The sequence below is a fragment of the Paramormyrops kingsleyae genome, chromosome 24 (assembly GCF_048594095.1).
Source record: "Paramormyrops kingsleyae isolate MSU_618 chromosome 24, PKINGS_0.4, whole genome shotgun sequence".
Taxonomy (NCBI): domain Eukaryota; kingdom Metazoa; phylum Chordata; class Actinopteri; order Osteoglossiformes; family Mormyridae; genus Paramormyrops; species Paramormyrops kingsleyae.
In genome coordinates this window covers 7,152,055-7,168,539 of record NC_132820.1, presented here as the reverse complement: position 1 = coordinate 7,168,539, position 16,485 = coordinate 7,152,055, and the positions used below count along the sequence as shown (strand labels likewise).

Sequence of the window (16,485 nt, the reverse complement as noted above, 5' to 3'; positions counted from 1 at the left end):
AAATAATTTTTAATATATACATCAAAATTGGACTATGTGCTTAAAGGTTACACCAGATAAGGTGGCATTTAGTGTGAACACATTTTCTATTAAACCCACTGACAGTATCGCTGTGCACTCAAAAATTCTAAATGTGTTTGGAAAATTGAAAGATAGCAAGGGGATTTGAGCGGGGGGGGGGGTGACCTTGGGTAACTCCATTCTCCAGTCTGTTTATGACCCCGCAGTTTCGGGGGTTATTTCTACTTCCAAAACCTGACGAGGTGAAAATTGCAGGCCTGCATCACCCCCCCCCTGTGTTTTTTTATTAATAGAGAAGTGAGGCCCCTGGCTCTTGTTAAAAGGGTTTCCTGCTGCTTCTCTGCCAATGGGTCAGTGACTCATCTCACCCCCCACGTCCGTGCCGGACCCCTATCATCACAGGCTCGTGTCGAGGCTGCAGTCGGACACGCCACCGCTGACCGCTGCGCTGTTATTGCCTCTGTGCCACCACTCATCGGGTAATTCTAGGATTTTTTTAAGGTGGGGACATAAGAGGGGCCATAATTCATACAGTGGAGCCAACCTTATCATTAGCCAATAATATGTTTTGTATGGGTGAGTGGCAGGGGAGATGGCGCTCTGCGGACCAATCAGAATTCAGCTGGGGGCGGTCCCTATGTGGCCCCGCCCCCCATATACATCTCTGGAGTTCATCGGAGTGGTTAGATATGGTGGCAGATAGATCTCCTGTGAACTTTTCCTATTCAGCTTGGCAAAAGTCGCCATTCCAGGGTTTCTAGTTTAATTACGCAGAAGATGGAATATACTTGAAATGGGCGGGGGGGCACTGATATCATTTAGCAATTAATCAAAGGCCTTCATTGTATGTGCTGTCAGCTTTGGCTTAAATGGCACTCAGGTTAGGACCCATTCAGGTGTCGGCTGCGAATTCATTTTGGCAGCGAGTCCCTCAGACTTTCATTACATTTTAATAAAACCATTACAATGCGAGAAACACGTCTCACTTCACAGTGAATGGGGCTGCGTCCTCAGCCTGTCGCTACGGCAACTCAAAGCGCAAGGAGCGGCTCGTTAAAGCATCTCAGCCCCTGCTTGATGCCCTTGATTGATTTGCTAATCAGTTATTACGATTAATAAGTTAACAACCTAAATATGATTAACCAATTCTGATTTTCTGTCTTTGAAACCGGGGTATCAAACCAAGATCCTTCCCCATCTTTTTGTAGTGACTGAGCAGATGAATGAATCGGGTCATTTCATTCGCGCTAAACCAATGATGCTGAACACTCAAAACGGTTAAACCCATTATAATCTCATCTTTAAAATCAAGATATTCCACTTTCGTTACAGATGCTCCCTGTATGATTCCCTGCTGCTCTGATAAGAGTCATGCACACATTAATACACACACACCGCACACATATGTGTATTCATGTCTTTGTGGTGACCATCCATCCATTTCTATGAGAAAATCATTAATCCCTACAATGACGACCTTAACCCCTACCCAGTCCTAAGCTTAACCATAAGTAACCAAACAAAATACGAGACTTTTGGCATTTTTAGTTTGTTGATTGTTGACAGACACACACGCACATACACACAGGTCCCACCCCCCATTCACACACACACAGATCCCCCCCCCCCCCACAGACAAACACACACACACACACACACGTGTACCACTGCCTTGTGTCCTATATTGACTGGGATATGCTTCAGGCACCCACAGACACACGCCCCCATCCCACTCCATTTTACTCTGCGAAAGTGGCCAGTAGATGGATGTGTGGATGCATATTTAGAGCCTAATGGATAAAGATATTCAAAGAAAGTGGGAAATTTCAATTTGCACTGTCAGTACCAAGTAGCAGCATATAATCGTTGAAATCATGCAAATTCACCAAGTATTCCTCTGTTATTAATTTGTCTTCCTGATGCTTTCGATATTATCAGTTAGCGTGGATGGATATTTTAATGCAGTAATTCAGGTTAAGTACATCTCCACTAGGACAGCAACCTCTCTCACTTCGTGAGACTAAACCCAAAAACCATCCGTTTTCCCGAACCTTGTACAGTTCAGACAAACAGAGAGTGGGCACAGTTTCCCTTACTGGTTTTTGCGGTTGATGAAAGGCTACAATCTGTCTCATCGCCCAGAAAAGCAATGAATTACCAGCTAAACCCAGTGTCTCACACACAAGCTTTCACTGCAAGCCTCATTATGGTCTTGGATTTCGTACAAAGGATGCTCTGTATTGTACTGCAGGGCCAGGCATAATAAAAGGTATACAAAACATCAGGGATGGTGAAAATCGAGGCTTCAGAACCTGTGGTGGGTGGGATTATAGTGTGCTGTCAACCACCGTAACCAATGAGAACCGCCCAAAACCAGTGATTGACATTCTTAATTGACGAATCAAGATTGTCTACCTATCATGGGTTTAGATGCCTCATTTTCCCCTTCAGTGGTGAATTGTACCTTTAATTATTTCTGGCATGTATGCAGCTCAAAGCTTTGGCAGTGCATTACAGTGATTCCCGTGAAGTTTGCATGCTCTTCCAGCGTTTGCATTGGCTTCTCCTACCCACTGAGGAGTTCTGCCGCAGTCCATAAACATGCAGCCACGCGAAAAGGCAGAGAACATGAACCATGGATTACATAAAAGCATGTATTATTTTCGAAATACCTCGATGTTTGCCCGTTGAACGTCTCATGCTGACATCTGAATCGGACAAATGATTCGCTTTCACGCTGTTCAAGGTGATGGAACACAAAAGCCATTGTAGAGTTACAGTGGCAGGGCGATGAGCTCAAGTCAGATGGTGACTGAAGAATGTTGTGGTGAACAGGAGGTATATTAAGGGCTGCACAGTGTGATTTAGGGACAAGTGTGAAGGAAAACATCGATCCTTCTCCGGTTATGGGGGCAGTTAGAGCCTAACTCAGACAGCATAGGGCACAATGTAGGGTAACTGCCCTGGATGGGATGATTGTCCAGAGTCACTGTACCACTGCACTCATTATATTTAAATTCCATCACCTGCTTGTTTGTTTTGTGGAGAAGATTGACACTTTGAGGTGAGATGTTATGTAGTCCCGTGAGCTCTAGTAGTCCAGGAACTCTGCTTGATCTTACAAACGCTGCAGAGCCCTCCACCCCTCGTCTTTGTTGGTATCTTCACGGCGGCACCGGCTCACCGCGGATGTCACAGGAGGTATCCAGAAGCGAGCGTGATGTCACAGGAAGGGTTGAGACACATCGTCGGGATGGCGGCCATGTTGGTGCAGCCTTCCCATGATCTGCCAGCAGACGTCGGGCGTAATCAGACTTGCCGGGCGTGCCGGAATGTTCACTTTCGGGAAGGTGCATGTTTTGACCTGGAACGTGGGTCAGTACAGTACATTCCCTGTGGTTAATTGTAACTGTAAAAGTTGGTGTGTCTTTCTTCTCATTCTGTAGCCTGAAGGAGCAGGACCTACAAACGGAAGAGCAGAAAATGCAGCCAAAAACTGTGAGTACTGACATCATTTCCTAAATTCCTGATCTGAAGTAGACATTTCCCTCCATCTTGAATTGATACTAATGGATAAAATTATGTGAGAATCCACCACATTTCACAATGTTTGGTGGAAAGTTCAGGTCCAGAAAGTATAAATACAGACCACGGTTTTGTTTCAACCAACCACTAGAGTATATAGAGTCACAGTCACAGAAGACTCAGCTGGTTGGGTGAAGCAAAACCTGGGTCTGGATTTGTCCTTTCTGGACCTGAACGTTCCACCTCCGCTATTCACGACACCCTCACTGTGGCTTTCAGATCCTGTCATAACGGACACGTACAAAACTTCTAGCAGACTAGCTAAAGACAAGTGCGCACCAAGCGGCACAGCTACGTCCGAATACTTATGCTTATCGGACGATAAATAACCTCGCTGCTTGAACGATGCACCTCTGTACTTCCCACCGGCTAAAACAGCCAAAGAACGAAGATCATACTGGCTACACAAATGCTATGGACCAGTTCCTGAGCTGTGCCATAGTCTGTCTGCTATAGTGGTCGCATAATTGAGACATTTTTAATGCTATTAATCCTGCAAGCAGAGCAAAGGGTGTACAGCATTCTGCCAGAGTTTGTATTCAGTTTGTCAGTGGGGCTTTTAGATTTTTCAAATGTATTAGTTGTGACTGGATGCCCCTTAAAAGAATGTCATGCAGTTATGAAGCATATATTCAGAAAGACATTTTCCTACATATTGCAAGGTTTATGCATATATTGAAATGCTTGTAATTTAATTTAATTTCATTCCAAGACATCCTTTAAGTTTGCGAATTGCTTCATTAGTCGAAATAATTTCAAAATATGATGTTCAGTAAATTGAAACGTCTAAGGAATATCCCAATCCGCATAACAGCTTGCTTTGATAAATTTAATATGACCCATTTATTAATGCTTGGGGTGGTGGGGGTGGGGGGGGCATTACAAATTATTGAATTGCTGCAGGAGATTAATAGCTTTGATGAGCTCTAAGTAAGATGGCAAATTATAATTATTTATATTTGCAGCAGAAAGACTGCTTTGATTGGCGGCCAGGCAGACAGACAGACAGACAGACAGACAGATAGATAGATAGATAGATAGACAGACAGTCAGGCAGAGAGACAGACAGACAGGCAGACAGAGAGACAATCACATGGACAGGCAGAGTGACAGACAGACAGACAGATAGATAGATAGATAGATAGATAGATAGATAGATAGATAGATACAGTAGATAGATAGACAGTCAGGCAGAGAGACAGCCAGTCAGGCAGAGAGACAGACAGACGGGCAGAGAGACAGACAGACAGGCTATTTACCCCTGAGGAAATCACAGAGAGGACATCCAACTACTGTTCTAACACTAGGATTGAAAATTTGGACACTTCACAGTCAATAAAGATGCTCTAACAAGTACAGCCTAAGGCACTTGGTCTTGCTTTGTGCACTATTTTGTATTTTTAGGCTCTATTCAGCCCGAAACACAAGACACCTCGCATTAGAGGAAATTAGAAAGAAGCGCTGATCCCTCCCGAGACTGATCGTTTATTGTTCGCTGAGCACCTTCGCCGTCGAGAGAAACATGCCGCGGTTTTATGCGAGGACCGATAAAATAAATAAAAAATCACAGCGGTTCCTGGCATTTCCCACCGGTTGTTCCCGCCACTTGCGCCGCGTCCCTCGCTGAGCAGACTGTATTGTTGTGTCTACACACCTCACTTACCGACTGTGACATTAATCAAAGTGTCCCAGTTTCCTCTCAGAGATAAGTTACCTGTGAAATCTGTGATGTGCATAGGGGACACTGGTTTTTTGTACATTTTTTTAATAACTGCAAGCTCTCTGTAAGCCTTCGGAAAGGTCAGTTTTGTCAAAAAAAGCAACTTTTTTCATTTTTCTTATTACGATTGTCTATTTTTATTTCTTTCTTTTTTTTTTTGGTTGGCTTAATCTGCAATCGAATGTTCTCAGTTTATGCTAGATCAGTTTTTCTCAGCCCAGTCCTCATGGAGCCTCAAAGTCCACATTTGTACTCCCTCGCAGCACCCAGCCCACCTGAACCAAACAAACAAGCAATCACAAACACAGAACACCTGGTACCGAAAATGTGGAACTGTCTGGGGGTCCGAGAACACTGGGTTGCGAAACGGTATGTTACAGTAGACGATAGATTTTGCCGTGAGAGTTTGAGCGCCATCACGAATCGAAACCACAGGAAGAACCGGACCCAAGTGGATAAGCCCTGTGGTTTATTTAGACCAGTGCTTTCCAACCCAATCCATACAGACAGTCCACATTTTTCGCTCCCTCCAAGCTCCAAACACCCGTACCAGGCATTCAGGGAGCTGGGAGGGAGCGAAAATGTGGACTGTCTGGCAATCCCCGAGGACTGGGTTGGGGAACACTGATTGAGATAATAATTGGGTGGCAATTGCATATGACTCAGCTGAAAGGCACATACTTCAATGAGCTCGAAATGACTGAAAGAAGCCATTTGGGGAATTGGGGGAGTAAAATATACAGGAATGTTCAGCTAAGAAAAAAACAAGTCATACGGGTATCAGTGAGAAAGCGAATGTATTTAAATTACAGTGCAGTAAGGATGAGGACACATCCCTTAGGCTGGTCCCAGTGCCATACTTAGTAAAGTTGAGTTATATGCTACATTAAACGATTGTTTTGCCATAAAAATCGTATGACTTCTTCCTGCAAGAAAGGAATCTGTGGCGGATTTATTCCCTAAACCCTCTAGGAAAATGTAAGACTAATAAAAAAAGATTTTTCAATTGGCTAAAGCACTGAAAGAGTTTCGCATCCGATTCGTGGCCATTTTTTTCCCCCCAGAGTGTCCAGTCAGCGTAGTTTTTCCCAGAATGCTCTGGGGGAAAATGCAATGAGCCCTCACACCTCCTTAATGACATTTCATTGCCTGCGAGCTTTACCTTCCCGGCCTACGAGCTCAACTCCGCCCAAGAGGGGTGGAATCAGAGTGCGGGAATCTGCAAAAAAAAAAAAAAAAACTGAATTTAAATAATCGAATCGACCGCGGCGTTCCATTTCAACGAGGGAGACGAGCGAGCCACTCTCCGTCTGATAATGCGTTTACCGAGATGTATAATTTCATTCAGCTGAAGAACACTGAAGGTCACCAAGACTTCTCTTAATATAATAACTGAACAGAACCATAAAAAAAACCCAACGCGATGGCTTTCAATTAAATATCTGTTATCAGCATTAGATAAATGTTATTACATCATCGCATCCCATGGTGCCTCAGCATGTAGCAAAAGCAGGTTCAAATCCCACCTCTGGTCTAATATCATCAAAGAACACGCAGCGAGCTTTGCAGCAATCAGCTGGATCGTTTTCCGGAGTCTTTCAGTGGTTAAGATGTTCTCTGCGTGGTGGTAACCTTGAACTGCAGGTTCCTCTTGGGTCCTGCGCTCTCAGATGAAAGCTGGATTGGTAATGGGATAACTGCTTATAAAGCGATTATGACGCTTGGAACAGTACGTCGACTCCGGTCCCATCACCTGATTCTCTTTCCCTCAATGACACCATCCCATCCTCCAGAACTCATGCTGTACCATGTTTGTCACATAATATCCTCACTGTGAAACATTTTGAATGCTTTTTAATGATTGTGACGGCATTAAATTAATACTACTAATAATACAACTGATTATTGTTATTGTTTTCATCGTTATTACTGCAATGTGTCACATCTCCTCCCTGAACCACCCAATCCCATGGCCTGTTCACACATTCTGCCATTCCTATCTTGTAGCAGTCCATGTCTGAGCCTGCCTTTATGTAGGGTAACATATCTTATGCATGACCCATGAATTCAAGGGAATTAAATAAAAGCCGTGCGATTTTCATTGATCGTTCATATAGATATATGTGAAGATGCCGCGGTAACTAAATTTTCTCTTTGGGCTTCCATTTCAACAGATTATAATCGTACTGAAATGTAGATGGATCTTTTTGAAAAGAAAAAGAGGATCAATGCTGATATTAGGGACACAAATCTGGAATTTTAAGTTGTGGTGGCCATTTTCCTGAGTGTGCAATATCACAGAGCCTATTTATATATTAGGCCAGAATGAAGTGTGTGCTCTTTTAAATATAGAGTGAAACTGAGGTTGCGTTACAGTACAGCTGTAGGAAGTACGTTCACTTTATGCAGGTATCTGTTCAGCCGTTTTTAATCATATTTTACGACGCCATTGAATTTCTAGTACTAAAATGCGCTATTCAGTTTTTTGACTGAAAATAAGACTGGTGCCTTAAAAGCACCAACAACGCGAAACAATTTTGCAATATTCATTAAAACTTCATGCAAGCGCCATTTATCAGCGGACTGGAATTGATTTTCATTATGCAGCACTTTGCGTTTCTCAGACGGAGCCAAAGTAGGGCGCCGAATTACTTCTCTCGATGGAGAAAGCGGCGTCTTTTATATCGAGGTGTAAAATGGAGTCTTCGCTTTGATCACGTCATATTTAAGGCTTTTAAAAACAAGTGATGCAGTTCGTGCGATCCGCTCTCCTTCCACGCTAGACTAGCCGGGAATAGGAACCTCGTCTAAGTCCTGAGCAAGACTTTGTCACTCCGTAAAGGACAAAAGTGTATTTGCATACCTCTGGGGAAGAGCAGAAATATTAATCAGATGCTGTCAAGTCGGGTTATATGACTCAGTAAACACGTTCTCTGAAGAATACTCGCGTATGCTCTCTGTGTCAGGGATACGATCACATTGAAGAGGCCAGGTTTGCACAGGTCATGTAAACATATGCAATTTCATCAAAATTTCTTTAAATGAAATGTGTACATTCCAAGTTATTTGTCTCTTATCCACACCTTTGCAATATTTGCATTATCTATACGTTGCACTGTATATTTCACTATCTATACATTAATTGTCATAACTAGTTGCATAACCTACTTACTGTAAACACCTTAATATGTATTTCTGACCTGTGTATTGTGCTTAATTTGTGGTCTGACGGACACATTGTCATTGCACAGTGGAATTGACACCGTTTGCCATGCACATGGCAATAGACTGTAGAATTATTCCATTGTAGAACCTTCTAGTGCCATCATCGGCTGATTTCTTGAATAGTCTTGTGACCTTTCGTGCGGGGTTGACTTTGGTGTCCGTTCGCGTCCTCACCGATAAATCAAAATACAGTCATACGCAGGCCCAGCAGGGTGAACAGGAATATATACCACAGCCCTGCTGGCTTGTTTTTTTGGCTGCTGGGAACACATCTGGGTGGAGACCAGTGGCGGGAGATAATAGACAGGCATCTGTTTGGCGTGGCGGAGCGCGGCGGAGCTGGCGGCCGGCCCGGCGGTCGGATCGCGGGTTGTGCTGAGTGCTGAAGAACCCCCCCCCCCCACTTGTTATTAATGCTGCCCCCCTCCCCCCTACAGATTATCCAGACGCCGCTGTGTGTCTGTATGGTGATAACCGCCAAGCCGGGCCGCCGACCGTATGCCTCCCAGAGGCCATGAAACGCTGCACGGTTCCCTCGGGGTGTCCTGTTGCCATGCCTGCCTACAATTCAGGGTCCCCCACGTTGAGTCACACCTGGACATCTTCTACATTCATTCTTTATAGAATAGCTATCAAAAGACCAGAAAGTTTTATCGGTGTAGGAAACAGACAATAATTTCTTTATTTCAGCATCGATGTTGTAGTATTATTTCCTTTGTTTTCGGCTAATTGAATTGGTTGTGACCAATTGAATTCTTTGTAGGTATGTATACAATGGGGTCCTCAGGTCAATGGGTAGGCGTCTATCCTGCTGCCTGCAGATCAGTCCGCGGTCAGGTTGTATCGAACGCTCCAGCTAGTTCTAAACTACATCAATTTATTTTAACGTTAAGCACCACGAAGAGGAACAGACTGAAAATAATTGCCTGTTGTTCAAGCCAGAATGCCTCAAATTAAAAGCTGTTCATTAATTATATATCCTTGTTTGCATGAAGGGCCTCGCAAACGGTATAGGCTGTCGACGGCTTGAGGCTTTCAAAAAATAAGCTTTGTCAGGCGAAAAAGAGTTAAATGCACTTAGAGCAGAATTACAGAGCTTTTAATATTTGTACTGTCTGCATCCGTTTTTTTTTATTTTTTTTTTTGTCTTTCGCTCTCTGACAAGCAATTACTCGCATCCCCGTTTTGGCAGTCGAGATGCGGTGGCCTTGCCAAGACTCCGACTCTGAAGGTGTACTTTCCCGAATTCAATATGCAATTTGGATCTCTCTCCGAGGCACTTTATGGAAGTCTTATGCTTTTATATTTACGACGCACTGTAGCATGGCAGCATGAGGGGGAGGTAGACGAGAGTCACTGTTAGCCTGCCCCCCCCCACCGGCCTTACGGGTGCGATCGACCCCAAATTAACGGCTTGCCTTTGTGTCTTGCTCAGAAGTGCCATTTAACAGGACCTGTACTTTTTATGGGAATTATGCCTTTGGGTGATTTAACTTCGCCCAGACAAATAGCAACAGCAGGTAAAAGGCCGTTAATAACCAGGAAGGACCGTTGATCTCCCCCTAAATGCCACCTTTAAAAAAACGTGAATGAATTCGACAAAAATGCAAATGAACAGTGAATGCGTGTGCTTTGTGAAAATGTGGAGCTAATGCGAAAGCCATTTACGTGACCCCGTCTCTTCTCTTGTCGTGAATAGTACAGCTCACCGTTACTTTGGCGCAGCTTGCTAAAAACAACAAAAAAAAACGTAAAGAAAATGTAGTAGAACTAGAAGATGAAATGGGGAAACTGCATCAAAACAATGTCACTACACCGGTGTCGTGGCAAGACTATGAAAGAGACAGGAAGAGTCTTCACCTGTTTCGTGGGGATGCACTCAGAAGTAAAAGGGTAAATAAATCAGAGTAATTATGCCGCTGTGTCCTGTCTCTCCCTCTTTCACACGGACTGACCTTTGAATTGGCCGACTTAGCACTTACATTCCTCGATGTGAGCCAGATGCCAGCGATGTCTTACCCCGGACGTTGTCCGCACCTTCAAACCCCCGACATCACACTCGGCTGTGAGGGTCCGACTTCAGGGGCGACTGTAATATCTTACCCTTAGGGGACATCCCTCCTCCCCCCTAAAATTAACATTAAATACAGGATAAATCACTAAATGGTTTTGTAGTAGCTATTTTCAGAGGGGCAAAAAATAGGGGGGGGGGCTGTATTGTCCCTATGATCTCGGATCCGGCATTTCCACACGGATGGAACACTAAGACCCGGGTGCCGTGGGGCTATTAGTGAGGGGCCATTAGCGCTGGGCCGGTAGCGTGGGGCCGTTAGCGTGGGGCCGGTAGCAAGGGGCCGTTAGCATGGGGCCGTTATCGTGGGGCCGTCAGCATGGAGCTGGTAGCGTGGGGCTGTTAGCATGGGCTCGTTAGCGTGGGGCCGGTAGCGTGGAGACGGTAGCGTGGGGCCAGTAGCATGGAGCCGGTAGCAAGGGGCCGTTAGCATGGGGCCGTTATCGTGGGGCCGTCAGCATGGAGCTGGTAGCGTGGGGCCGGTAGCGTGTAGCTGGTAGCAAGGGGCCGTTAGCATGGGGCAGTTAGCGTGGAGCCGGTAGCATGGGGCCGTCAGCATGGAGCTGGTAGCAAGGGGCCGTTAGCATGGGGCCGGTAGCGTGGAGCCGGTAGCATGGGGCCGTTAGTGTGGGGCCGTCAGCATGGAGCCGGTAGCGTGGGGCCGTTAGCATGGAGCTGGTAGCAAGGGGCCGTTAGCATGGGGCCGGTAGCGTGGAGACGGTAGCGTGGGGCCAGTAGCATGGAGCCGGTAGCAAGGGGCCGTTAGCATGGGGCAGTTAGCGTGGAGCCGGTAGCATGGGGCCGTCAGCATGGAGCTGGTAGCAAGGAGCCGTTAGCATGGGGCCGGTAGCGTGGAGCCGGTAGCGTGGAGCCGGTAGCATGGTGCCGTTAGTCTGGGGCCGTCAGCATGGAGCCGGTAGCGTGGGGCCGTTATCCTGGGGCCGTCAGCATGGAGCTGGTAATGTGAGGCTAATTTATTGGCCGAAACAAGGCACATCCTTCACCAACCTCTAAATCGCCTTATGTTCCCCACCAGGTATAAAAATATACCGTGTGAAACGTACTAGAATTACACTACAGACTGCTTTAGAAAATGATGTCTTATAATTTTAAAATAGTGCTCTGGGATTACCGTGAAGCGTGACTTATTCTGGAGACCCGTGCTAATATCGGTAATAAATTGGGATGCGCGCCCACGACGGAAACTCCAGGTAATTTCCTCTTTCACTCTTAACCAGGTTAACCAGTTGGAAAGCGGAGTCCTATAATCCCGGGTCTTTTTAGGATGCAGGCAGGGGCGATTCCCCGATTTTTTTAAGGTGGAGCACTTGGGAGGGGCATAATTCATGCAGAGGGCCCAACCTTATCATTGGTCCGTGATATTTTTTGAAGTGGTGAGTGACAGGGGCGGGGCACTCCAGGGGCCAATCAGCCTTTGCCAGTGCCCTTGTGGCCCCGCCCCTGTCTACTCCCTTAGATACTGGACACTTAAAGAAACGTACTGAAGGAAATGTGATGGGCAGTTACTGCGATTATTCGTAAATGGGGATAACCTTTCTGTATGAGGTGGTAACAGGGTGCCATGGTAACTGGGTCTCGCACCGGTAGAACTGAGATTTTAAAATTCTGCCCTTTTCTGTGTATGAGGGGTTTGTTTGTTCTCCCAGTAACGAGTAGGTATTCTCTGGGTACTCTAGTCGCCTCTTAAGGACATGCTATTAGGCGTATTAGCATTTGTAAGTCTCCCGTTGTGTGTACCTTGTGACGGACTGGCATCCTACCCAGGTTGTCCCCTTCTTTGCATCCTATCCTACCTTGGATAGGCTGCAGACCTCGACACGACCCTGTCATGGATAAGCGCTCGGAAGATGGATGGCTACCTTTTCGCATGTAAGTTTACTACATTGGTCACATGACGGGAGATCAGTTTTTGAGCAGCACAACGGTAGCTACAGCTGCACGGGCCCAGAATCGCACTGAGCCATTTGTTTCATTAGTTTGTCGTTCCTTCTTAAAACGGTTAGCTTCCTGTTTTGTTTCTGCTGTAACTTTAACGGTGCTTTATCCTGGGGCATAATATTGCTTGTTTAAACCGCAGTTGCAGCCCCGAAGCTGTAGCAGATCCTAATTTATTAGAGCGGTGATGTTTTATTTAGGCTCTCGGAGACGCCTAGCCCCTGCTGTACCGGTGAACGTGCTGTATAATAGCTAGAAGACAATTTTGACTAATCAGCCAGACACTCAGGGACTATTTGTTTTGTAATTGCAAGTACTCAGGCGAATGTTTGCTTTAAGTGCATAATAAAAACGCACTAATTGTATTCCGAAGGTGACGAAACTCCCCGAAGCAACGTTTCAAAATAAGATCTGTCTGAAATATGACACAAAAAAATAGCGTACGGGTTAACGGATGAAAAACTTGCTTTAATAAGACTGCCTGTCACGTTTTCATTAATGCTAAGAGGCTGTTCGGATTTAAAAGCTCGATATGGGATTGAGGTAGAGCTTCCTCTTTTTTAAATGTTAAATGTTATTTTTAAAATCACTTTTTCCTGCGTTACCACTTTTAATCTGTGGAGATACAGCTCACTCATCACCTCATAAATTGATTACACTTTACTGCACTTGACAGGCAAATTCTCCTGTCCTTAATGAAATTGTCTATTTTCATTATGCATCACTGTTTTTTTTTCGCACATGAAGGTGTTAATGCCCTAAAAGTGGTGCACAAATTCTGTGGTGGGTTTAAATATCAAAATCTTGTGGTTTTGGGAAAAACACTTTTCAAGTGGCCGTTATATAACAATTTGTGTAACAGTTTGTGTAGTCTGCTCTGTAAGGGCAAAATACTGAGGTCTGTTTAGGATCTGTCAGCTGCTATGTTTTAAAACTATATTTTCCTTTTTAAGTCCAGAGCTCTAAACGTTTTAAAAATGGAATCTGACCTGAAATATTTTCAATATAAATGTGTTTGCTGCGGGTACATTTTTTTGTTTACCTTCTGGTTGCTATGGTAGCCTGTAGCTTTCAGAAGTTCCCTTTCTGGGGTGGCTAGCAGGCAGCCTTTCGAATCAATTACGCCAATTGGGGGCCTCCAGATGACAGCATGGGAGAGGGGGAGGCAGGGGGAGGGAGGGACCCACCCTTCTGGAGAAATTTGGAACAGAAACATCACTCATAAGTGTAGCTGCTTAGAATATTATGCCATTTCATCGGCTCAGTCCTAACATTTGACCCTGGGGGACCATTTAAATGTCAGTTATAGCTGGTGTATAATGAATTAAGATAAAGATAATGGATATCATAACTGCTGAAGGTGCATATGATCTTAATGCATATTTATCCCCCATGCTTTTTCATGACAATAAACTGTGTATAGTATCTCAATCCGATCTTCGGGGACCGCAGACAGTCCACATTTTTGCTCCCTCCCAGCTCCCAGCGCACCCGTACTAGGTATTCCGAGCTCCTGATTGGCTGGGAGGGAGCAAAAATGTGGACTTTCTGGCAGGTTAGCTGGGAGGGAGCAAAAACGTGGACTGTCTGGGGGTCCCCGAGGACCGGGTTAAGAAACTCTGGTTTACATCCAGTATGCAATGTTCATATTTTAAAAACATGTGTCTGATCATGACAGGCGCAGGCTTTATTATGACAGGAGCCGTCCCTGCAGATTTATGTAGCTCCTACTTGTGGTTATTCCGTAGATTCAGACCTAAGTCAAATATTGGTATTATGTCTGTAGACAGTTTAACGACACGACCTGATTTACTGCAAAGCACCGTCTTCTTCAGTTGCCCGTAAACAGCAACACTCCATGCTGTTACACTGGAAGAATTTTGAAAATAAAATGCAAAAACAGGTACACTGTATGCTGTGTTACTGTGAACGCTTAACAGATTCATTTCAATAATTAAGACTAATCCCCTCACTGCGCACATGTTTTTTTCATGCAGTAAAATCATTTGTGTCTCAGATTTTTAACTGCGTAGTTCTAGGTAGGTCTTGCCCAAAGGGTTCCCTTGTTCTACTATTTCGTTCTTTCAAAGAAATGTATTTATAAATAAAAATGGTTTAATTATTCAGATAGGTAGAGAGGCAGACATTATTTTTACACTGAAGACAATTGCCTTTTCAGGCAAATACTACACTCCGTCTGAAGAAGTGGGGATAACTTAGCATAATTTATTAACCTGAATAACAATGCCATTTGCAATATTAATATCATAAAAGACTGAATATAAAGCACAAAACAATAAACCAGCTGCAGAATTTAATTCCTTTTCATTCCTAGTTTTCGTTATTATAAGGAACGTATATAATTACTTTCACTGTTGCTGTTTTTCTGTATTTAAATGCGACGACGGCTTCTGCAGTTATTGTTGCAGGTGGTTATGCTGCACAGCATGCGGCCTTCTTTTTCAAACAGCCTTGAATCAATCAAAAAGCTGACACTTGCTATTTGCTAAACACAAGCCACCCCCACCTGTCTCAGAAATGAAAGTGCCCTGCAGTCATTCATCAACCAAGAAGCCCAAGCAGATTTCTCTAAAAAGCCCCCGTCAAATTAAAAATGGCCACCGAACAGCAGAAATCACACGCGATCGAGTCAAAACACGAGAGCCCAGCGACCTCGATATACTGAAAGCGTCTGGCCGCAGGCCGCGGGTGTGTGTGGTATCGGAGTACGCCGTTGTCACCAGTCAGCTCGATGGAGCAGAAGTTGGGCTTTTCTGATAGCCTTTTTCAAGCCTCGAGTTGGACCGTCTGCATGCGGTTCACATCAAGCCATCAATGCCACTAGACAGCCACTATCTAAACACCATCACAGCGCCTAGGGTGCCCTGAATCTGGCCTCGCTGTATAATTCAGCCCTGGATTGGACAGTGCTCCGCCACAAAGCACTCCATACCAAAGAGATTTAACTCTACCAGCACAGTAGAGGTACAACAGAGGGAAGCAGGACGCGGAACAAAACAAGGGAATGTCCCGACAGGTCCAGTCCCAGAAACACGACAAAGACTTGAATCAATATTCAGCATTATCAGAATACAATGAGGCAACTATCAGGTGTGAAATTCTTGTGCCACGATGTTGGGATGTGTCCCAAAATCCCAGAGTGCTTTTCAGCGTCACCTGGCATATGTTCACCTTCAAAGTGTGACTGTGTGTAGCAGGATGTTTTATGTGACACCTCACTCACATCAAAGAGGATGCAACGGACAAAAGGAACCATTCTAGGTTCCTGTCTATTGCATTCTCTTCATCTTCCACACACACAAGTCCAGTCCTGAGTTTCCCCCAAGAAAAAGAAAGCTTTTTTTTTTTTTTTTACACTTGAAAATTATTATTGCAGAGCAAGTGACTATTCTAAGATTTTAAGCTTTGTGACTATAATTGCTATTCTTTACTTTTGCAAAGCCCCATCTTCAACATGGTGAATTTAACTGTCCCAGTTTAATTTCACCAAATGCTCCGATGTTCCCTAAAACCATACCCAAAACATTCCAGATTGCAGCGCTGTAAGGATTTAAATTTTAATTTCGTTTTTCAGTTGTTTAAATCTGAAAGGCTACGGTGTTGTCGGGAGACATTGTAAGTCTTATTTTGTTCACCAAGGAAGTAGTGTATGTTTACTGCATGCATCACCTATATGGGAATTAATGTTTATTTAGATCACATAAGGTGCGCTTACAATGATTAGTATAGAACCCCCAAGACCATGAACAGTCTCAGATTGTTGTGTGTGGATTGGCTTAAAGGAGTCAGGTGACCTACCGAAGGCAGACCATGTGCATCATCAGAAAATGCTTGCAGCCCAGTTCAAACCAGGAACGGCAGGTTTTTCCACGCTATAAGGGTTTCT

The 16,485-nt window shown here is 44.6% G+C and overlaps 1 protein-coding gene across 2 annotated transcripts in view; it reads left to right on the top strand.

Moving 5' to 3' along the window:
- fstl4 (follistatin-like 4) overlaps positions 1–16,485 on the top strand; it is a 132,640-nt gene that overhangs the window by 17,902 nt on the left and 98,253 nt on the right. For both annotated transcript variants that reach the window (XM_023803437.2, XM_023803438.2), the window contains one exon: positions 3,468–3,519. In XM_023803437.2, coding sequence (XP_023659205.2) covers positions 3,468–3,519 — 52 coding nt within the window. The remainder of the gene's footprint in view (positions 1–3,467; positions 3,520–16,485) is intronic.